Source organism: Pezoporus flaviventris, unplaced genomic scaffold, assembly GCF_033815535.1.
Source record: "Pezoporus flaviventris isolate CSIRO_AGI_PZ_B2104156 unplaced genomic scaffold, CSIRO_AGI_Pfla_v1 ptg000097l, whole genome shotgun sequence".
NCBI lineage: Eukaryota > Metazoa > Chordata > Aves > Psittaciformes > Psittacidae > Pezoporus > Pezoporus flaviventris.
The window spans coordinates 1,051,198-1,075,244 of record NW_026892645.1 but is presented as its reverse complement, the minus strand read 5'-3'; the positions used below and the strand labels follow the sequence as shown (position 1 = coordinate 1,075,244).

Below are 24,047 nucleotides of genomic sequence, written 5' to 3'. Positions count from 1 at the left end.
TCAGCTTCAGAAGAAGAAGAAATTCACTCACACACAGGCGGCCTGGCTGCTCTCTCCCTGCCCTCTAGTCAGTTAATCTCAGGTTCCCATTCTCGGAGCACTCCAAACCTTTGGGAAATACCCCTCAACCCACGGAGCTTGCAAGGGGTTTCAGTCTTTCTCCTCGGTTTAGTCTTTAATTATTAAAGACCATAGAAATCAAAGGTGAGGGCTTTGCAGTTTCTAGCCCCCACTGACAGCTCTGTGCAGTGATTTGCAGCGCCGGAGCCGTGATCTCGCTCCAGAGGGAACGTGTGGGACTGTCTGGTTTATGAACACCCACCTGGCACTTCCCAGACTCTTACAGCAGCAAAGTACAGTTGATAACTGTGTCAGTGATCACTGCGGGGTGTTGGGGCAGGTAACAGGACACGCTCCGGGCCAGAGATGTAGGGGTTTGTACCTGCGATTCCTGAGTAGGACTGCATGAAAGCCACCAAACCCAAGTCTCTATTTCAGCTTCCTCAGGTGAAGATGCTGACCCCAGCCCTGGAGCTCACCAGCAGACAGGGAGCTGGAGAATGATGCCAGGGGGTTGGATTTTACAGGTGCCTAAATCCCTTTTGCAATTCCCATTGAAAAGTGTGATTCAATTCTTCTCTCCAGTTATCTAAAGGTGAAGCAACTGGTTTCAGGTGTTCTTAAACTGGAGCCCCTCATCTCAACAGGGAAGGAAGCAGCTTCTGAAAGTGTTTGGTCCCTGTCTGAGGAGACTGCAAACAAGCTCCAGTACCCGATGCCTGTGCCAAAAAGGATGTATTCCCTTTTTAATCAATTGCACACCATTTCCATAGCCTTGCTGTATGGAAGACCACATCTGGGAGTGTCACAGTGGTAAATGACAGTAGAGGGAAGGAATAATTTATAGTGCAAGGCATAGGAACTAAGAAATGCTTCCAATGAAGATCTGATGTGCATCAATGGGGAGTTGATGAAGATGAACAGGGAGGAAGGCTGACTCAGAGAGAGGTGGGATGGTGTGGAGGAGGCACGGGGGATGTTGCAGGAAAAGGAGGACAAAGAAGCCCTAATTTCTCTTCCCTGCTGTGGTGATGAGTAGGGGACCCCTTCCCTGGCAATATACGCTCCTGGTGGTGCCCTGGGAGCTGGAGCGATGACAAGATACAGCGCGAGAGAAACCTGTAAACCCGACTGGTATTTATGGGACACCATTTCATTACCAGCCACTACAGCAAACCTCAAGCTGAGAACCTTAATGCTCTGTCCTGCTTCTCCTCCCTTTCCCCCACCTCTCCTGAAACGCAAAGCGTGCTTCAGCGCTTGTGTATATATAGATGTCTCCACGCGACCTAAAAGCAACGGCATAAATGAGTCAGCAGCATCCGAGCTCAGCGACGAGATCGCTCCTTGGAGCAGAGCGCGGCGTGAACGCGCCCGGCCTCAGCTCCGCGGCAGCGGCCCCGCGCTGACGGCTCCCCCTGCGCGGGGTCGTTCCTCGGGGGGCGGCGGCGCTGCCGGTCCCGCTCTCGGTGGGCACAGATGGGCCCGGCCCTGGGGGGCACGCGGCCAGAGGGAAAACCAGCTCCGTGGGGGCAGGCGGCAGCAGCGAGGGCCAGGGGCAGCCCCGACCCGCGGCACGGAGCCTCCTGCCCCGCTCAGGGTGCCCAGGAAAAGCCGGGGCAGGTCCTTGCAGGGACGGTCCTGCGGGCGGCTGGAGGACCACAGAACGGAAAGGACCTTAGAGCTCATCCGCTTCCAACCCCTGCCCAGGCAGGGATGCCTCATCCTGGCCCACTTCACCCAAGGCTCTGTTCAAGCTGGGCGGGAACACTGCTAGGGATGGAGCATTCACCACTGCGTTGGGCAGCCTGTGCCAGTGCCTCAGCACCCTCACTTCTTCCTTATATCTAAGGTGGGTGCTCTCGGCCCTCATCTGCAGTGCTGGATGCATCCCTGGAGCATCAACTGGAGGAAACTGTCCCAGAGAGCAGAGGGAGGCGATGAAGAATTCATTTAGCACCGTGCACACAGGGGGAAAGGTCTGGGGGAAGAGGTAATCACTCAGAAATGATTGCAGCAGAAGTTTTGGGATGGATAGCATATTAACGGCGTTTTTAATCATAGGTTAACCTTTCCCCATTCCTCCACCCTGGGAAAAATAGCACAGCACTGCTTTGGTTCAGTGGAAAGGGCTGCCCTGGGGCTGCTCTGCCAGCCCCTGCACTCATCGCATTCAGCATAAGAAATAAGCTCCTTCGAAAGCACTTTTAGTGGCTGAGAGCCCCCCAGATCCCTGGGATCCCATCTGCAGCGCAATGCAGCCCTCGAGGAGCAGCTCCCTTGCCAGAAGATCCTGTTTATTCACTGAGTTTAGTTCCTTGCTGGTATTTATTTATTATTGGTGGGTTTATTTCTCCACAAGCAAACAGGAGTGGGTGAAGCCTCAGCAGGGATAATAAATGCCTTATAGGTGCCAAAAATAAATTATCAACAGATGCTACACAGGAACTAAAGGTGTTAAAGAGCTTCCGCTGCTCTCGCGCTCCTCGGGAAGTGCTGTTCCTTCCTGCTCTGAAACCACACGTAGGGAACGAAACCAGTTTTCCCATACACTGTTTCACATAGATGCTCCAGTTACTAACCAAGGGTGGGTGCTAAGGCAAAGGGCATCTCTTTCTTGGTCTAGAAGAGAAATAGCTTTGGCTGAAATCAATTCCTTTGCTCCTTAAAGCCTGTTGTTTCACAGAGGTGGCTCCTCCAACCTCTTCTGGAGCAGGGTCAGTCCAGGCACACAGTCCAGATGATTGCGTGTTAGTTCTCCTCCCTGCTACCATTGCCACAGGCTCAGAAATACCTCCTGCATGCAACACCAGTTGTAAAGGGCTAAGCTGAAACGTAAGCTCCGGACACGCCACAGGATTGATGGATTCTGCATTGGCCCTGGCCTGGTGGGTCTTGTAAGCTCTTATAATTTCATTTTGCTGCTGTGATTTATGACACAGGGGGTAAGGCCCTGCTCGTGTTATTTCTGGGGTTTACAAACAGCTTTGCACTTCGGGACTGAGCTGACAGAGAAAAAGAAAACGGCACTAACGGCATCAGCAAATTCTGGGATGAGACAGAGCTCTGCAGAGAGATGGGACATGGAAACTTCTCACCAAGGATCTCAGAGTTGTTGATGGCAACGAAAATACTAATCTGTCCTTGATTGCCTGTCAACCAAAATTATTCATCCCCGGAGAGCAGATATCTGCAAGGCTCCATCTCGTTGGTATTTAAACATATGGGCAGAGGATCCATCACGGCGATAAAGGAAACTTGACAGGTCTGGAAAAAGCACTTATACCCCAAATCTGGACAGCGACTGGAGGCTTCTTCCCATCTCTGGGGGAGCTGGAGCCTCCTGCGCTCTGTGCACCATGCTGGAAGAGAAACCTGCCCCCAGGAGGCACATGGGAAGCAGAGCCCATCATGGATGGGAGATGCAGCTCAGGCTGTGCTGTCACAGCCAAGGGGTCAGCGACCACTGGGACCCGTCGGGCTGGCCAGCAGTAAATGAATTGACAAGTTAAACCTCACCTGCTGCAATGGGACACAGTGCTGCTGGCATCAATAGCACATCAGGGCTCTGCACCAGCCGGGAGAAGGCACAGACTGGCTTCATTGAGTGCGGTAGAGAGAGCATCTTTATGCAGACCTCTCAGTAAATCATCTACACAGTGCCTATAGATCTCATCAGTCCAAGGAAGCAATACTTAATGATTTATTCTTACAGCTGGCTGAAAACATTTCCTGAAAGCATCTCTTTAAGGAGAAAATGGCTTTTTAACAATATGGACAGCTGGTAAAGTTTCTCATTTGGAGGATTTTCTCATCCAGGGAAGAGCCATTTCTGAAGATTTCTGGGATTTTGAAGGACGAAAGGAAAAGTCAATATTTTGTCTAAGGTTTTCTCCCCCTTCCCCACAAGGGAAGGGATAAATGTATTTCAACCCCATTTCATTTTTCATTACTAGTTATGTGGCCTCTACCACATCAGGCCCGCATTGTAGGGCATCCATAGCGTTACATGATACAGAAAAAATCTCCAACCCAAGAAGAGCGCAGTCAGGCATGGGGAGACCTTAGAGCCTAGGGGGCTCCAGGAAACCTGGAGAGGGGCTTTGGCCAAGGGCCTGTAGGGACAGGCCAAGGGGAATGGCTTTAACCTGCCAGAGGGGAGACTGAGATGAGCTCTTGGGCAGAAGCTCTTCCCTGGGAGGGTGCTGAGGCGCTGGCACAGGGTGCCCAGAGAAGCTGTGGCTGCCCCATCCCTGGCAGTGCTCAAGGCCAGGTTGGACACAGGGGCTTAGAGCGAGCTGCTCCAGTGGAAGGGGTCCCTGCCCGTGGCAGGGGTTGCAGCTGGGTGAGCTTTGAGGTCCCTTCCAGCCCAAACCAGTCGGGGATTCTGGGATTCTATGATCTGGGAGAAAACAGGTACAAAAAGCTGCAGAATCAGGGTGCCAGGCTGGGCCCCAGCCATGCAGTCAGTCCCTTTATCTACCTCAAGCTCCTCATGCCCTTGACCAAGTCACTTAAAGCATCCTCTCCCCAGCCACTGTGAGAAGGGGTTTGGATGCTACTCACATCTGCTCCGGACTCACTCGTGCTCCCATGGCTCCTGTTTGATTCCTTGTCCCTGCGTTGGCTCTTATGTTCTGCCGAAGTCCTGCGGGGCTGCAATGAACAATAACAGTAACTACCTAATGAGCTCCCCGCTTCCACACCTTCACTTAATTTTCCAGGCTTGATTCCTGAGCTCCTGTTCCTCCCACATCGTTTACACCATCTTGGCTGCAAACAAACGGGCAGTTTATTATCTGCAATTTGCCTCTGCAAGAGGACTGGGGCTGTTCTTGTTCTGATGGGCTGGAGCTCGGGCTGTTTTTACCTCTGAATGGTGTTTCTAAGCCCTTTCCCAGGTGAGGTGATAGTGCTGCATTTGTTATTGATAGTATTTCCATTTAAATGGAGGCTGTTGCTCAGTGCAACACGCGCGCTGTTAAACAAGGCTCTTTCCTCCAGCAAATTATGTGATGGAAAAAGAAAATGTTGGAAAAGGGAGGGGGGAAAAGGGAGAAATCACAAAACTTGATACGAAATCCAGCAGGATATACGCCTGCAGTAAGACATCTAGATCTTAATAAGGCTGTGGGTAAAGCCTGGATTACACACCCAGCTTTATATGCTATCTGCTATTCAGCAGCTGCCTCTCCTGAAAGCTCCTTTCTCTCTTGCCAATCTGATTAGCTCTCTAGAAAATTAGAAACAAACCAACATGAAATCCTTCGCTTTTACACAATAAATAGAGAGGCAGCCACGAGCAGGGCTTGGCCCAGGCCCAGGAGAGCCTTTTCAAGTGGATAATGACTCCACAGGGCAGACGTTTCAGGTGGGTCCCCTTTTAGTCACAAATTGATATTTGTAGTGGAAATTAAAAGGAGGGATCCTCTGAACAACAGGGAAATGCACCCTGATGGAGTCTGCGAATCCCTGCCAGCCCTTGCCCTGGCCAGCAGGAAGAAGGCTCCCGAGCAGCAAGAGGAGCATGTGGAGCAATGCTGGGGCTGGGCAGGCTAGTACAAGCAAATTAAGGGGGTCCTGATCCCCCCCCCCCAGCTGGAATCCCATCGGGTCACAGCCCCTATAATGGGTTGGGGCTAATCCAGAGCTTAGGTCTGGGACACTCAACCCACTTCCTTTGGCAATTGGTGGCCTGAAGATGCTCCTGTCCTCCCTAGCTGGCAGCCCCAAGTTATAGGCAGTGGTTATCCAGAGCACAGAAGGGGCAACTCAGTCTGCCACGGATGGTTTCAAGCCACGAGGACCCAACGGGACAGCTCATCTCCACCCACCCTCAGCTGTTTTCTATTTTGAATCAGACAGGCAAAGAAAAGGAGAAAAGCCTTGCTCTGAACCAGCTTTGCCGATCCCATCTCACCAGCTCGGGGCAGCTGGGGCAGGACCTGCAGGACCCGTGCCTGCCAGCCCCGTTCCCATCAGCCCGCCAAGTACAAAATACCCCTGCAAACCACCTTCATCCCTGCAAAAAGCAGAAGCCAGCCCGGATCTGCTCCAGAAATGCACTGGGGCATGGGCTCAGCTGGCCAGGCTGTGCCTGCTCTGGGTGCTGGGGACAAGGAGGGACAGCAGCCCCTTGAGCTGCTTTCTAGGACTAATGTAGTGAGCCACGCTGCTGAGCCAGGCGGGGCCGCCCCTCGCAGGCGGCTCAGGAGCCACGAGAGGCTCTTTTCTTGCCATTTGCAGGGTCAGCTCCAAGCCTAACTCACAGGTGTGAAGGAATCGGCTCCATATTGTACGTTGGCGGTTGCTATGGGGGAAGAAATGATTAATTTATCACCCGTTCCAAGATCTGAGGAAAAAAAAGATAGAAAGAGACAAGGAAAAGAAGGAAGGAAAGGGGAAAAAAAAAGCCTCAGACTCACTCTGCCCGAGCTGCATGGGAGCATTATTTACGGTCCAAAACTTCCACAGACATCTGAATGTAAAGCAGAATCACACCGTGGATAACATTGTGCCCTGATCAGAGGAAAAAGACATCTGAGAAGGAAGGGGAGGGAAATGGCGTGTTTTCAGCGAGCCGGGGAGATTGCAAAGGGATTTTAATTCCAGAGATGCTGAACAAATTGCAGATGAGACTCTATGAGAATAAATAGCATCTGGTCATAGATCAGCACAACTTGATTTTTTTCCCCTTTAAGTGCAACGGCATCAATCTTTGGAGGGGAGGGAGGGAAAAAATCAAGGTGGCAAATGAATTATTCCTCACACCTTTCTCTTTACCTAGGAGGAAATAAACCCAACCTTGCACTCACAGTGTGAGCCGGGTGGGCTGCTCTGCTGGGCAGGCTCAGGCTGGGTTAGAAACGGGAATGCAAAGCAGGAAAGAAAGCTTGGGGGGGTGTAGGGGTGGGGGGTATTTCTATACAATAAATATTTAATAGTGCTTGGCATTTCCTCCTGAAGAAACTTATAGCAGGGATTAATTTCGCACCTCTCCCTGTGCTAACGCCCTTCAGCAAGGTTAATCTTTGCCTGATACAAGTTTGAAAATGAAATCCACGCTGGTGTACGAACTTCCTCAGCAGTTTGATTCAATCCCTTTCGCTCGGCACCGAAATGATGGATATGCATCTGGAATCCACAAACGCTTCCTCTTAGAGCAGATAATTCATGGAGAGGTGCTCCCCTCCTTCCCTCTCTCCCTGTTGTGTACCTTAATTAATGCTTCAAGTCTGGCAGCTTTTTGATTTCCGTTTCATAACAGGGGCTCTGATCAGCCTCTTGAAAGGAAAGCCTGAAAGAGGGACAATTTGCTTTCTGGTGGCTGCTCCTGCTGTCTCCTGCAGCTCAGCATCAGCCGGTAGCAGCGAGGAGCAGCTCCAGGCTGAGTCCCACCAGCACCTCCCCAAGCCAGGCTCCTGTCTGGGAGCCCCCAGAGGATGTTTGGATGGGAATCAGCACTGAGACCAAACTCGTCACCACATGTGTACATGGCACCCATGGCAGAGGGCCCCATAGCCAAGTCCAGGTCCCTGCTCACTGCCCAGGGGAAGTTTTTCCACCTATAATGGCACAGTCAGAGCATCTTTTCCCTTGGGGGTCCCCAGGAGATGATGCCCAACCGCAGCCATCCCCAGCCATGGGCTGCAGGGCAGCACCTGCCTTTTGCAGAGCTGGGACGGTGGCTTGGCCACACCAGGGGCTGTCCCCAAGCTCAGGCTGGCGGTCAGCACCAACACCGTGCCCACCCAATGTGGTTACCCTCTGTGGTGCTCAGGGAAGGGTCCCCCAGGTACGGCCCATGGCTTTGCCCTGCCTGAGCCGAGGATATGGAGAAAACAGGGGGATTTGCTGAAGAGCATCTGAAAAAAGCCAAGAGCGGTGCAGAAAACGCACTGCAAAGAACATCTCGTTGTCAAATTAACATATTAATAATTAGGCAGGATGAGAACAGGAAGTCCCAGCGCAGGGCCCGGGGATGGCACATTTGCTCTCTGTGTTCAGCTGTGTCGAGCAGTGATTCCAGGGGTGCCTCTGAGCGTGACAGCCTGCGCCTTACAAGATGTAATTTTAGCGCTTCAGAGCTCTCTTAGTTATGCATCTCTCCCAAAACAAGTGTGTTGGCTTCTCTCCGAAGGAGAAAAACAGCTTCTTCTTCAGGGTTTTCATGTGTTTGATGTCTTTGGGGTGTTTATTTTTGCTCTGGGCTGTTTGAGAAAACCCATTAAATACAAGCATAAATTGCTAAGTTTTGTTTGCTGTGAAGGTAGAAACATGCAGGGTCTGCCTGAACTATTGAGTTTGTGCCTCAGGAGAAAATCGCTTTGCTGCCATGGTGCTCCAGGATGGGAAAAACCTGCAGCCAGAGAAGTTACAAGGAATAACTGAAGAGGCAAGAGGTGCCATAATGAAATGACAGCACATCAACACTGCCCCTGATCTGGAGATAAAAAGCAAACTCAGGTTTCAGTTCTGTGACTTGGGGAAAACCCAGTGAGACCCCCAGATCCAGCAGGCTGGTTTTGTGCCCGGAGAAGATGCTGGCGTTGAAGCTCTCCTTGCTGAGGCCGGGGACCACCATTCCATCTGGAAGTGCTGAGGGAGGGATGAGTTCAGAATACATCATTTCCATGGCTGTAAGAATCCAAAGGATTGCTCCTCGGTGCTTTTGCAGGATGATCCTGGTGGACTGGTGATGCTGTAGACAATCCCCAGTGGCACAGGATCCTGCTCCTCTGGAGAGCAGATGGAGCCCAGCCCGAGGGGAAGCACTACGGAGCTGCTGCACATCCCGGGACTCAGCTGCAAGCACTGAATGCCAGCACTGGTATTCAAGTGTTGTGTTTTCATGTCATCGCTCAAGCTATTGAAGCTGCACTTCTGCACTCTCCAGCATCAGCAGTGCCTCCTGGTTGAAATCAGAGCTTGGATCAAGCCAGATGCCTTGAAGAGAATTCCAGCTCTGCGGTTTTGGGCCATTGTGTAATGGCAGGAGAGCAGCTCTGGTTGAATAGCGACTGACAGATACTGAGAGCATCAGCCCAGGCTGGCTTCAAAGGTTGCTCTTGCTTTAAAGTAAGGAAAACACATGGAAAGAAAAGAGAACGGAAAGAAGCAGCAGAAGCCCTCACTGCTGTGACATGATAATTTATGGGTATTTATGCTAAACCATTGCTTCCCACCTGCTGCTCTCACACTGTGCAGCATGGCAGAGCAGGGAGGTGGAGAAGGAGAGGTGGCTGAGGCAGACGAGCTCAGATTCAGCGGGGCCACATCCTGCCCTGCCTTCACTGCCCCCCGGCAGAGGCCGGGATGCTCTGACCTGCTCGGATCGGCCGTGTTAAACAAATACCCCAAGCCCTGAGCTCTCTGCCTACTGGATGCCCGGCTGGCAGGAAAGCAAAGCAGTGAATCTGCAGCGGCACCGCTCCTGCGCAAGGTGTGAAGAGAGAGGGGATACGTTTGACTGGTGCTCTATTAGCCTCGGCTGGAGACGCTGCAGCTCAATTCTCAGGTGGTGCTGAAGTGCCAGGAGGCGTCTCCAGCTCACTTGTTCTTTCTCCCTGACAGTCACAGGGAGCCGGGTTTTTTTTCCCAGAGCGGTGGGTCAGGTCAGTTCTAGCCTTTTGATTGAGACATTAATAAAAACCAAGTCAATCCAGGCTTGGCGGGGGAGATGCTGGACAGAAAGCAGCTGAAGAATGAAAACAGCTCTAGCTTGGCTCGTATGCTGCAAAAACCTCCCCCTACCCAATGCTTTACACATTCTCTTCATGCATATTCCTCTCCCCTTCTTATTATAGCCTCCCACTTTATCTTGCTGTTTCTTGCTCCCCAGGAGAGCTTTAGTTCCACTAAAGAAACCAAATATTTTGTATGAAACACCCATTCAATTTTTCTTCTGGCTTGTTTGCCCAAAGTCACCCAGACCACAGGGGAGAGAGGCCCAGAACCTCATCTCTAAATTTAACCAGAGCCAACACTTCTTGTTTAGCCCTTACTTTTTTTTACCACTCTCATGTAAACACCTATTTAAGGAGCTGGGAGGAGCATCACTTGGGAGATAACAACAGAGCAGGGTGCATCCCAGCCAACGCCATCCTGTCTTGCCCTGCATGGCACGGATCAGATCAGGAGCACTTACATGGCTAAGCTGTGCCCCACTGGTGTGCAGCACCCTCAGCCCAGGCTGTGGGTCCTGACAGGGCTTTAGGGCCAGCCGGTGCTCCACCAGCTGCAGCACAGCCAAGGGACTCAAAGGGAAAAGACAGGGAGCCAACAGACACGCAGCAGCAGGAGGACTCGGCCCCTTCCTCCAGAACAGGGCTAAAGCATCACCTAAAGGATAATTCCCATTCACAGGCAGGGAGCACTCAAGCAGCCACTCATGTTATACCCTAGGAACCAGCCAGGGAGCAAACGCACACGTTCTTAAGCCTGGGTCAGCTCAGGTAACTGGGTGGGAAAACTCTTCAAGCTTCATGCTCTCAATACACAGAAAAGCAGCATTCCCAGCCTCGCCAAGACCCGGTGCTAGAGGAGACATCACAGGAGGCAGTTGCTGCCCAGGGCGTGTGCGTTTGGGTTGAGCAGCCCCACTCTCACCCCAACACTGAGCAATCTCGGGTGCTCACACGGCTGCTTTCTGTGTGGATCTCCCCAAAATTACCCTCCACACTTCACCCGGCAGAGCTCCTGCACTGTAGCTCCAGCACCAAATCCCTGACTCTGTTACATGAAAAGAGGTGAAAAATATGCCCCAGCTTCTGGGTCTGGCAGTGCCAAACAGTCACATTCTTTCTTAAATCTCTGCTTTTCCTAATGACAGATCAAAGCTCCTTTCAGCAGCAAGACTCTGAGGCAATTGCTGAAGTCTTTGCTGCAACCAGCAGCGACCGAGTGCAAATCACAAGTGACAAGTCAGCACGATGAGCTTAGTGTCACCTTGAAGCATTACCAGGATCTAAGTTAAATCTTTCTAGCCAGGTCTAAGCAATTAAAGTTATTCCCCCCATAGTTTCTTCCTGTAGCTGTGGTAGCTCTGCATTTCAGGGGTCCACTTAGATGTGAAGTTTTACCACTAATTGCAGCTGAAGAATAAAAGGGAGAGGTTGATGGGACACACAACACGTCTGGGTCATTGCAAAGCTTTCTGCACAGGGTGGGTTTGTGCATGTGTGTGTGCACTGTACGCACCTGCAGGGTTGCAAATAAGGACGTGTTCCTAAGGCCCAAGCATCTTCTTGAACCTGCAAACCAGTAGTGCCAACCAAATGTTGTTTGCAAGAAGCCTGTGAGAACCAGAGCGATGCAAATCCAGCAGCAGTGGCTGATGGTGACTTTGATGATGTGACTTTTCATGGTGGTTTCCAGAGGAGCCATCATCTTCTGGCATGTCTTTCATGGATCGAAACCCACAGGAGGCAAGGAGGAAAGGATGGGAAGAGTGTCCCTCGTTTTGCTTCCCCCAGCACATCCATGCAGCAGTGCTCTGGGGCCAGGGCATGCGTCTGGGGGTGGAGGAGCTCACCGGGAAGCTGGAGGAAGGGTTTGTGTCCCGAGTTCATCTTGAGGTGAGAAGATCATCTGGAGCAAATGCTGCAGGACCAAGCAAAGGCTCCTCAGGTGCTCGTGGAGAAGGCGGAGAGCTGGTGGCCACTTGATTTTCTCGTCCAGGTCCCACTGAAATGCCCAGGTTGGAGTGTTGCACTGAGTTGACTGGAGTTTCTCACTGAGGGGAAAGAAAAGATTCCAGGCTTGGAAATTCTCTCTCTGGTGGGTTGGGTTTAGTATCTTGCAGTATATACGTTACCTTTAAGCACTGTCACTGCTCCTCCGATGAACTCTTCAGGCTCCACTGAGCAGAGGGGTCGTGGGGAGATCCCGCTGCAACCAACTTCAAGAAGACATTCACATCGTGTTGGGTTCGGTGGAAACAGTAAACTTGATTTATTGAAAAAAAAACTATTACATTTATTCCTTTATTACACAGGTTTAAAATATTTAAAAATAGCTCTTATGGGCATTACACTTAAATTTCATGACATGTTTATTGGACTTTGGAGAAATGTACAATAAGCCATTCAACACTATTGTTTAAAAAGGGCCTTACGTACTAGAATTTGTTTTTTCCATAGGCTTTTATTTTTCTTATCAACATTTGTTCAAGTCAATATATATTAAGGGAGGAGGGAAATAAAATTACACAAAAAGAAGGTCTGCAAATACAAGTAGTAATTTTATTGCAATATACCGTAGCTAAGTGGTCTGGGGGATCGGAACAGTTCGGAGCTCAGTACAATTACAACACTGTGGAATTCGACAGGAATTTTTTTTTTCTTTTCTTAAAGCAATGAAATAAAAAGAAAAAATAAAAAGAAAAAAGCTCCTTTGATGAAAATTTATAACAGAATCACATGACCTGGGCAGGCGCACACGTGTGTACATACATCAAGATATGGCTTTTCTGTTGCAGAGAGGAACGTGCAACCTTTCCTGACCTTCCCACTGCTCCTGAACAAGGCTGTTGCCAAGGTGACTGAGAAGCTGAATTCTCCTATATATTATTACCATATTCTCCTTTTCACTGCTTTGCTGCCGGAGTCTGCAGGGTTTAGGGTAGCACCTTGTGTATTTTTTGTCCCCCAAGTGATAAAAGAACGCAAGAGAACAGAGCAGGAGAAGGGAGAGGGATGGACGTGGCTCTCCCAGACCGACAAGCACCGCGCAGCATCGCCGCTGCCTCCAGCACGGCTTCACCTCCCTTCCTTGGCTACCGCTGCTCTCTGCTTGGGAAAGAGGGGGGAGAAGACATCAGATATAGGCTTTTCTTCACAGTAAATGTGATGTCTTTTCCTTTACGGTGAAAGCCCCACTTTGGCTCAAGCGCTGCTGGAATACTCCAGGCCAAGTAATTAAAAAAGCACCCTGCAACATCTATTATCCGGCTGAGAGATCTAACCGAGGAAAACGGGCAGGGGGAAGACGCACGGACAGAAACAGGGAGAAAGAAGATGGTGTCACCAGGTTGAGAGCCAAAAACGCTGCATGGGAAAAGAAAAATCCCATCCTGGCATTGCCACCGTGGGAAGACCAAGAGAACTGCAGACTCTGGGAGCGCGGCGGGCGGCATCCCACCCGGCTTCAGCATCGCGTCAGGACAGCCAGCAACTACATAAATTAGCACCACAAACATGCAGCGAGCGGGTACAATCTGGTGTGGCTCCCACCGCCTGAGAGGCAGCGATATTCTTGGGGAGAAAGGAGGAAAAAAAGATGTGAGCACTTAATACTTTTTGTACATGGACCGTACTAAGCAATGAGTGGGTCTTCTACGTAACAAGTACAGAGAGGACATGCATTTATAATCAAAGACTGTAGCAAAAGCCTCCAGTCTGCGTTGAAAGCAGCTAAAAAGCAAAAGCTGGTGGGAGATTGGCCAATGGCAGGGTATCACCAGTGTTGTATTAAAGTCATTCAAATAGATAGCACCACAGAGACATGTAAAAATAAAAAGCACCTTTTTGTTTCCTTTTCTTTACACTTCATATTCAGAGAGGACCAATGGGTTTTCCCTTGCCACTGCAATCTGCCACTGAGAATGGAGGGGGGGGGGGGTGTTAAATCATTATTATTTTAAAAGAATGCTGAAGGAAAAAAGGAAGAATTAATTTAAAACACGGATGTGAAGGTAAGCAGGTGGATAAAAAGGTAAAGACTCAAAGCAGATCCTACTTTCACATCAGGGTTTTTGTAGAGACCTTGTTAAAATGTGGCTTTAATTTCCTTACGTTGAAGGGAATCATTCTACAACACGGAATTGCCACCCCATGGGCCCTCATCCTGCCAAGGCTCACGCCTGGGCACAACTCAAAGACCCTCCAGATCCAGGGTTGGGGTTGGGAAGAGGCAGGAGCTGCTGTCCTCATCCCCGGAGTTGATGCTTGGCTGGGCAGTGGTGGGAAGAGAGCTGGGTTCAATCCAGACAGGGTCACATGCATGTTTTGAAGCCAGAAACATTTCAGCATTTAAAATAATATACAATACAAATATTTACTTACAAACATACAAAAATATAAGCACCTTTAATACATGGGAGAGAGATGCCCAGTACGACTTTTCCCTATCGAATTCATGGGGTGTCATTTTGTAAAAGATGGAATTACGTGATTCAAGGGAGATATTAAACCTTCTGGAAGTAGCCATGACATCTACTTGTTAGAGCTGATCCCAATCTGGTGGAAGTCAACAAAATGCCTCCAATGAGCTTTGGCAGGTTTGGTTTGCAGCCGGGACTGCTGGTATTTCCACGTCAGGCTGAACACTGGAGTTTCAAGCTTTTCCTCAAGGATCTACAGGCAAGGGCTTGGTGTTGCTTTGTGGCAAGAAGATGATGAAGCAGCAGAAGCAGCAGCATCCTTTGCTGGCAGTGGGGCCTGCTCGGTGGCCATGGAGCAGCAGCGGTGGGAGCAGCACACGGCCAGGTCCCTGGGCCACGCGTGCGGCGGGCGGTCATGAGATTCTGTGTGTGTGGTGGGCTGGGTCCTCGCGGGGCTCGGAGGAACCAGGGCAGGACGAGGAACAAAACGGAACGGGGATATAAAATAACCCATCGCTGTCCAGTTTCAGAACGTGCATGTGACGAGGAATTCTTTTTTTCTCTTTTTTTTCTTGTTTTTAATTAATTAAATGGCGCAATGAGGTTACGAGGTTGCTCATTTGGAGACTAGTTTTCAGGTGGCTCTTAGCCCATGAAGCAAGCCGGTCCCACCTCGAATCCAAATTTCTGTGATGCTTCTCCGAAGTCATTGAACATGATGTCGACTATAGGCACTTGCTCTACTTTGGGCGTATTGATTTCCAGGATAGTCTTCTGATAGCCCTTCTTTGCCTGACAGGGAGAAAAGGGAGAGAGAGGAGCTCTGGTGATGCCTCCAACCCAATAGCAGCAAGTTTGCATGGATAAGCATTTGCCAGGCAAGCTGGGAATACGGTGATGATCTTACATAGGCATTTCTGAGTGGAATTTGAGGAACCCAGCACCCAACCACATATTTGCCCTGCAGATCTAGCAGAGAGGTTCTCAAGCAGGATGGTGACCACTGACAATGGTCCCACTGTCCTGAGCCCAGATGCTGGAGCAGAAGCTGCTGCCATGCACATCAAAAGACACTAACTCTGCTGTCAGCACATCTCACAGCTGGAACAGGAGCCTGGTTGTGCTATAGCTGTTTTGCCTCCCTGAGGACACACATGGGTTGTTGAGCAAATAGAAGCGATTTAATTTGAATATATTAGTTTGACTATTATCCGAGTGCTACCGGAAAGATCCCATTTAAAGTCTGATGGAATTCACAAGGTGATGGTGTCTTTTTAGCGTGCCTGGTAGCCATACACTTAGTTCCGAAATACAAATAATTATTAGAGGAGCAGCAGTGCCCCTGAGGGCGTACAGAGCTGCACAAACAAATTGATTCGGAGCAGCTTTAGGCTCTACCGTACCCTCTGATTTGTGTGCCTCAGAAGAATAGGCTGTGTACAGAATGAGCTGTGATAACACATTCAAGTAACAGCCTGAACATCAGCCTTTAGCGTGGTCCTGCCAGGACTCCTGTGACAACACTGTGCCAGGCAGCCCAACTTCATTTTCCACATGGTGGGGCTCAATCTAAAGTATCTTGCCTGCGGTTCAGGAAGGATGATCTACCAGGGTACCAGAGATGGTACAGGAGATGCAGGGCCTCTTTCTGCAAGGCTGCAATAAGCTTCTTAGTCATGTTTTACCTCCTTTCCACAGCCCACAGGACACATCTCTTGCAGAGAGAAGATGCCTGAGAGAGGCAACCAAGCAAATAAACTCGAAGGAGCCCCAGTCGTCTTTCCATGCAAATATCCCTCATTAAGGAGATGAATGCCAGGCACCTGAGTCAAATCACTTAAACCAAAAGGGTTTTCAGCCAGCACTTCTGCCTTAAAACATGCAACATGTGATCCTGCAACATCCCTGACACTTAAGAAGGGAAAGGGAGAGGAAAGGCACTTCCCAGTGAGGACACATTGTGTTAGCAGGAGATATTAAGTACTTGAGGATAAACTCCCCAACATGGCTTCCGAAGTGGGATGGATGGATGGATGGATGGATGGATGGATGCTCTTTCCCTCTGCCAGAGTGTTAAAAGAAGTGATTCAAATCTGATTTTCCTCACTGCTCCTACAGTAAAACACATGAATGTGCCACAACAGAACCACTTTGATCTCATATTCTGTGGAGGGCTTTTTCTGTCAAACATCTCAATCTTTCTGTCCCGTGGGCTTCAAGTGCTGCAGTTCCAGAGGGTGAGAATCCCATGTGCCTCTGCACCAGCACGCTGGGGCTCAAAATAAACACCAGCAGCACCTGCTTTGCCAGATTTTTAGCTCCTGAGGGCAGATTTTGCAGAGCTCAATCCCAAATCAAGCACCCAACCACCCAACAGGAAGCAGAGGCACAGGGAGGATGCTGGGCCCCTTTGGAAACTCATCGTTTGCCTCGCTCTTCGTGAGTGAACAGGGGGAGAGCAAAGGCAAGGGGTCTTTTACAAGCAACCTGTGGTTTTAGGCAGGTCCCTTTATGCACAGCCAGCAATAAAGCAAATGAACCCAATTCCTAGAGGTGCTGCAGCTCCATCCCTGGTGGTGTTCAAGGCCAGGTTGGACAGAGCCTTGGGTGACGTGGTTTAGTGTGAGCTGTCCCTGCCCATGGCAGGGGGGTTGGAGCCAGATGATCTTAAGGTCCTTTCCAACCCTAACGATTCTATGATTCCCCTGGCCTCGAGTGGAACCACCTATTACCAGCATTAGGGGAGAACAAGCTCAATGCCTCTCACGCTGGGGACAACCCTCCAGGCAACTGCATCAACAGGCCCAGGAAATGCAGAGGTGCTTGCACTGAGCCAAAAGGTGCTGGACAAGCAGAGGAGGAGACGGACACATCCCGCAGCGCCCAGCGCTGCCCACGTACCGCGCAGCCATCGAGGGCGGCTTGGATGTAGGGGTTGTTGTCGTAGGACATCTCCTCATCGTTGGAGCCCAGGAAGCGGATGGCCTTGTCGTAGCTGTTGGTGGTGGCGTCGTGCCAGGCCACGGACTGGTAGCAGTTGTAAGTGATGTTCTGGTGGGCCGAGGCACTCAGGAGCCGGAGGAAGGTCATCTGCACCACGCCAATGGGGTTCCCGTCTGAATCCACGTAGGAGAGCTATGGGAAGTGGAGAAGGGGAAACACTGGGCAGTGAGGGGCAACGCAACAAGTCTGGGGGCTCTGAGGAGCACCAGCCTCACCCATCTGTATTATCCTGTGCACGGGGCTTGATCTCACCACCTCGCTGAGGTGCAGACCCTGCTCCTGCCATGCCACAGACACAGGGCTGCGGGACATGGCTACTGAGGGGCAGTTTATTCTGTTTGCTGGTGTAGTCTGGTGGTGAGCTAAAAAAAAAATCACATTAATTCATGGCGGGAGGAAAAATGAAGAGGGATTTCAGCCCTGGCTGCAAGAGAGTGCAAATCTGGGGATACACATCTCAGGCTTAAGCCAATAGCGAGCATACTTCTCCAGCTTTTGAAGAGGAGAGAGAACAGATTTCTGTAAGGCCTGGGGCTCTGTCTGTTCTATGTGACACTGTTTTCTGACTGCTGTGGGTACTTCATCCTGCACACACGGAGGTATTTCCCATTCATTCTTCCTGGGCGTCAACACGCTACCAGAGCTGCTGCTCGTTACTGTCCTCTATGGACAGTGGGTGTCTTTGGAAAGAACCAGGAGAAAAATACAGGCACACAGACAGCGTGGTGGTCTTCAAGGTACCACGAAACATTGACTTGTTGTGCGAGCTGCAAACAGTAGAAGAGATTCATAACCAGGCAATAGAGCAGTGAATTAAAAGGTAATATAAATAAATAGATATACCAACCGGTTGTCAGGATACTGTTGCACTGTCCTCCTGAGAGTGAAATATGACTGACCATGAGAGAGCCGCGCATGCCAGGAGAGAGCTGGCAGAAAACCACCAGGACGTGGAAGGCCGGGGCACAAGATGTCAAGTGCACGGCACGCACCCAAGGACGCGTGGCATTACTTGTCCGCAGGACCTGCTCCTCTTAGTTCAACCAGGGCTTAGTCTGGAGACTGACTACTTGTGGAGGGGCCTCGGTTCCTGCTCTGCCTCTGGAGACTGCACAAAGCCCTGTCCCACCTTTGTGACTGGAGCCACTGGGAACCGGCTGCCTGCATAAGGCTGGCTCATGGGAACACGGGTTTGCCAAAATCAATCCCTTTCTGTTTTCTCTGTGATAGTATTTCCTGTGGCAGATGCCACACGGCTGTGAAGGATAACAGGACAGGATGGGTGGCAGGCCCTGTCAGAGCCACTGGGAACTGTGTGCAACACACAGGGGAGGAAAGCAGAGTCCAGTAAAAAAACATCTGCATCCCTTCTATCCCTCTAATGCAGTTTGGCTGCACCATGCGAAACAGTAAGAAATCAGATCCAAGAACTCTGTGTCATTGATTAATGATGGTGCAGAAGCATCAAAACAAGATGTTTTCTTTGTGTTTCATTTCCTATGCCCTTCATCCTTCAGCTATCCCAGAAGAAAGGTGAGCACACCTCCTGCAAGCGCTGAGATTCACACGGAGCCATCTACGCTCCCTCAGTGCTGAGCAGCCGGGTGGAAACCTTCCCCACAGCATCAGGGATCCCTGTGGGGCTCAGCCCCCCAGGAGACCCTGCTCAGGCTGCATGGAAAGACACCAGGGACCTTCTCGGCGGAGTACCATGGGCAACACAGCACCCAGGGGGGACTCAAACTCATTCAGCTCACCAGCTACACACAGATCTCAACCGATGCTGGATCCAGGCAAATGTCTCCCCAGTTTACAAACCTCATGGTTCCAAGGACTGACTGGGGAGAATGAGAGGTATTTGAAATCAGAGTAAATACTCAAACTGCACTTTTCTGGCTCAGGTGTTTTGTGGCTGGCTTAGGCGTTTTGTGGTTGGCTTAGGCAGGTCAGGTTTGCCTACGCAAGTCTTCCACGTGCTGGTGGCTTTTTCTTCCCAAAGAGAAAATGCAGGAGAGGTAAAAAAAAGAAAGAAAACGGCAACACAGAAAGATGGAACAAAGGGTTCCAAGTAGCGCTGAAATTCCTGTTTAACAAACTGAAGGGTCCTAAGGTCTAGGTTGGCAATTCAGCCTCTAACTTGGCTGGTAAACAGACTGAACAGGGAAAAAAAGCAGAGAAGGTGGAGAAATGGAGCTACTCGTAACATTAACTGATGGAGTGCTCTGTAATGAAGCTATGAGTAGCTGCCCTCCAAGAAGCTACGAGGCTGCAGCCTTGGCTTTGTGGCCTTGCTCAGGAGTGCAGAGAAGCTGCAGAAGCCATATCCTTCTGGTGGGCAGAACCAGAGCAGAACGTGTTTAGTGGCAACAAAACGCGGCTTAGGAAAACAACGCGGTGGTTTGCTTTGTTGTTTGCCTTTAAGGTGGAAGTTTGGGCACTGCAAGAAACCTCTGCCCTGCAGGAGCAGATCAGTGCAGTTCAACAGAGCAGCTCCTGCTTCTAGGGCAGGTCAGGTTTAGCCACTGAGTATTTCCTTTTTTCCTAGCTCTCATTTGACTGGGTTCATTATCTGCATCCTGCTCATCCTACAGGAGCTGATACCCACACAGCATCACACAGTTGACACCCACAGAGCGCTGTGGCTTAAGCAGACCTGGCATACACTCATAAGCCACTGCTCTGACCTCCCTGACCAGGGCTGAGGTTCTGTAGGAGTGATCTATCCACAGCATGGATGTCCTGTTACAGGACAAAACACCAGAGCTTTTTCTCTGTTCTGTGTCGCTGCCTTGCTGGCCGACATCAAACATCTCCTGACCTTAGGACAGGACTTGAAAAAGTCCTTAACTGGGACTATGTCAAGCTCTTGCCCATCAGGCTTGGCCAATGCACGTGGCTTGAAATCCTTTAAACCTTTTAAGTCCTTTAAAGCAATGACTTCATGTCTCCAAGCTCTGGGGGTGGTGTGGGAGCTCCTGACGGGGCCCAGCTCCAGTGCGAGAGACAAAACCCACCTTAGGGAAAGCCTGCCCCAGTGCAGAGATGTATAGATTCACACCTCACCCTGGGTACAGCAAGCATGGGCTGCACTAGCGCTGTGCCCTGCTCCTGGGCTTCTAGTCAAGCCAACGGGAAAAGTGTCCCCACTGGGTTTTAGTCCTTTTTCAGTATTCCACCTTAAACATCTGTACTGCAACGTGGGATAGGGATTAGTCCGGCATGCAGAGGGCAACAGGTCTGGCCATACCAAAGCAGATGAGGTGCTCTGATTCAGACTAGGGCCAAGGTTAGCCACTTACCAAAGACCCCCGCTTGTATTGACTATACCATGTGGAAGGCTGCTCTTTGGGCCAACGAGCCATTTTACTCTGTAAAATATGACAGGGGTTAAAGAAAACAGAAAGCACCAAGATGCATCTTACCAGTTTACCGCGCTTGAATTCACTGAACCAGGAGCCTGGGTTTTCCTTTGGCCAGGAAGTAATTCTAGCCTAGTTTGTGGACGGCAAAGGAGGAAAGAGAGAAAGAAGAAAAATCAATTAAAAAGTTCCATTCAGTTCCCCAGCAGAGCGTGCACGTCTTACAGAGACTGTCCAGCTTCCTTTCCACTGCTTTCTTAATCTTTCTACACCACTAACAAGAGCAATTGGCAGTGCCCTAAGGTGCCAGCAACCTCTCACGCAGGAGGAACTGCGTGGTGCTGCCCAGCAGTGCCCTGGCACGAGCCTCCTTGGCTAAGGGCTAATGATGTCTGCCTCCTACATACTTTGGATGCAGAACCAGCAGTGCTGTCTGTTGGCAGGAGAGACAAAAGGAAAGACAGGGAGGGAAAAAAGGAAGTATCGGTGGTAAAGGATCTCCATGGGAGGGCTGGGGTGGAAAAGCAGTGCTGATAATGGGGAAGGCTGCTGTCACTCTAACAGCAAATCCAGATGCTGTGGGGCTGGGAAAGGCAAAGAATGTGATTAAGGAAAAGCCTCCGCCTGCCTCTGGCACTTCTGTGGCAATAAGGAGCAGCACGCAGAGTGCATCCCCCACAGTCAGTGCTGGACCATCACACATAGTGAAGGTCCAACTACCTGGAGCAATGCAGGGGGTGACCTTGACAAGAAATGAGCTGTTGGAGCATCCCTTATGGCAGCCGCATCTGATCAGCTGAATCACTTTTCGGGTCAGAGCACAAGGGAGGAACGTGGCTGCTCCCTGCTCCCCGACCCTCCCACGAGCTCCTGCACTGCTGCTGTAAATCCCTCCAAAAACAATGGCCAAGCTACACACAGGTGTCTTGGGATCGTCCTTTCCTTGCCAGTGCGTGAGCCATAAAGCAAGTCAGTGTGATTCTGCTGGGTTAAGGACGGAGGGAAAGGGGGTATGGCTTAAAGTCTGCTGTGGCTTATAATAAAACCACTCAGCCAATACTTAATGCTGCTGTGGTAGCTGGTTTCATTCCTCTACGTGGGAAAAGAGCAGGCTGAAGCTTTTCCTTATTTACAATGTATTGCAGAAGTGGAGCACAATTTGTATTTGAGGAGCATCGCAGTGCTCAGAAAAGCAGCTCCACAGTGGACGCGGCGAGGCCAAAGAGCCACTCACAGGAGCCCGAGCAGCCCCAAGATCAGGGGCAGACTCTGTGTTTTAGCTGTCAAGATTTAGAGGAAAGCCATGGCAAGTGAGTGCAAAGGAGAGGAAATCCATCTCCTGCTTAAACAACCCTAACAAAAACCCAAGGAAGATTTATGTTGCCTGTTACTTGTCCTGCTCTGGCCCGTACTGCTGGTGGGTGAAACTGGGGAAGCAAACAGCTTTCAGTGAACAGCTTTGTCTGCACCTTAACCCAGCAGAGCTGAGGCACCGAGGGAGCTCCCCAGGCTGCTTCGCAGGAGCTTCTGCTCGGCCACTGCGAGAGCTGGTCCCCAGGCACTGGGGAGAGCAGCTCTAGGGGACAGCACAGGGCACAGGGTCCGGCTGAGCTAAGCACATCATTACACAAAGGACTCAACCAGGCTTCGTGCATCGGCGCCAGGAGCGCAGAGGCCAGGTGCAACCACTGATGATCATTTGCCCATAGGAAACACCAGGAAAAACGACAGGAGAGAAACGTTTATCTGCTCTGCCTCAAGGCACAGCAAGGGCAGAGGAATCAGCAGTGCCTGTGCATGCAGAGAGCAGAGCAGCCTGGCTGCAGGAGGGAAGGAGTTAAACGAAGCTCACAGTTCCTGCACCAACACACACTTCTGCCTTTCTAAAGCAAAGCAAAAAGGTGTTAGCATTTATTATGCCTGGGAAATCATCAAAGACTTGTCCCAAATCACAGTTTAAATCTGCCTTACTCCAAGAAATTATCTTTATAAACATATTCCTTATTTTAGACACCAACGCTGCATAACAAAGGAATGTTCTGGATCTTTAATCCTTACTTGCTATTGTTCAGTTCTCCTGAAATGGACTGTCTATGAATATTCATATTAGGAAACACTCCTCTCTTATCACCATGCTATGGGAGGGGGGAAGTTGTATGGACTTACTCCTTCGGATTTCTTATCAGGGAAGATGCAAGTCTCTCCACCAGCTGTGAAATTACAGTACACTTTGAAAGAGTCCCTGGAACATCCTTGGTTGGGATCAACCCAGTATTCACCTGGATGCACGAGAGGGAAGAGAAGGGAAGAAAGAGTCAGCACTGTGAAGGAAGGACAATTCAGCAGCCACCTTACCAGGAATGTCTCATCTCTGGCATAGGCCACTGTTTCTACATATTTTTTGGAAACCAGGTTATGATCTGACTCTACATCACACTGTGGCACCTTATAGGAATAGCTGATTTTCACCATATATCCCCATTCTTATAATAGAGTATATACGTAGGAAGGAACCTGCAACGATCATCTAATTCAACTCTTCTCTATCTATTCCTTCTTTGTCAGCCACATTCCTCATGAGGCACCAGGGCCAGGGACCCTCCACATTCCTTTTCTTCCTGCACTCGCCTCTATTCACTGTATGGAGCTGGGACACTCACGGTGTTTTCCCCTCATCCCCCCTGTCCTGGGACCCACCGTCTGGGAAATCGGGGTGGCAGAGCTGCAGGTCCTTGCAGGTACGTGCTGGGTTATGCTGGGTGCCCAAGGGATGCTTCATTTGCTCGATTTCCAGTTTCAAGGAATTCAGCGAGCCGAAGATTTCCTCCATGCCATCTGCATAGTCCATGTAGTTGTCGGCATTCCCATCGTCCACCAGCTGGCTGGCGTCAATGTTCCGCCTGGTCCTCTTGGAAGCCTGGATGGGCAGCGGCTGGATGACTTCTCCAGGAGGACCCTGATTTGTGGGGGAAGGAGATACCACTGCTCATTGCACTGCCAGTGGGGAAGAGACGGAAGAGGTGGCCAAAGCAGTCACCAGTGCTGAGGAGCATCACAAAGCACACACATAACAGGTAAAACACCTGTGATGGCACTGCTAAAAACCCCAGCCACCAAACTTGAACGTTGGATTCATCTTCTCTTTACCCATCAGTAACTTCTCCCTTCACATCCTGCTTTCTTCCCCAGCACCTCTAAGAGCTGTCAATGCATTGCAGGGACTCCTGATATGCTGAATCTCTGACCAGAAATCCTCTAGCCCCTGATATTACAACACCCATTAAATGTGAGCCTCATTTCATGCTTCATGTAATGGGTTCTACTTACAGGAGGCCCTGGGGGCCCAGGAAGACCCGATTCACCCTTTGGACCTGTTGGACCCTGGGAGGAAAAACATGGGAAAACCAGGAGTCACACAGGGAAAAGCACTTGTCACCTCCAGCACATCCCAAACATTATTTCTTCTAATAGTCTCCTGTGGCAAAATCTGTCTTCCTGTCCCTTCTTTCTGTGCCCTTCATGCA

At 50.4% G+C, this 24,047-nt stretch overlaps 1 protein-coding gene across 3 annotated transcripts in view; it reads right to left on the bottom strand.

The window, feature by feature from the left end:
* Window positions 1–12,282: 12,282 nt before the first annotated feature.
* Window positions 12,283–24,047, bottom strand: part of COL5A1 (collagen type V alpha 1 chain) — a 146,942-nt gene continuing 135,177 nt past the window's right edge. For 2 of the 3 annotated variants that reach the window (XM_061476915.1, XM_061476913.1), the window contains 6 exons: window positions 23,851–23,904; window positions 23,221–23,479; window positions 22,690–22,802; window positions 20,587–20,655; window positions 17,063–17,296; window positions 12,283–14,953 (listed from right to left, as the gene is read on the bottom strand). In XM_061476915.1, coding sequence (XP_061332899.1) covers window positions 14,807–14,953; window positions 17,063–17,296; window positions 20,587–20,655; window positions 22,690–22,802; window positions 23,221–23,479; window positions 23,851–23,904 — 876 coding nt within the window. In that variant the 3' untranslated portion in view covers window positions 12,283–14,806. Of the gene's footprint in view, window positions 14,954–17,062; window positions 17,297–20,463; window positions 20,533–20,586; window positions 20,656–22,689; window positions 22,803–23,220; window positions 23,480–23,850; window positions 23,905–24,047 lie in introns of all 3 variants that reach the window. The other variant, XM_061476914.1, reaches the window with a different exon arrangement.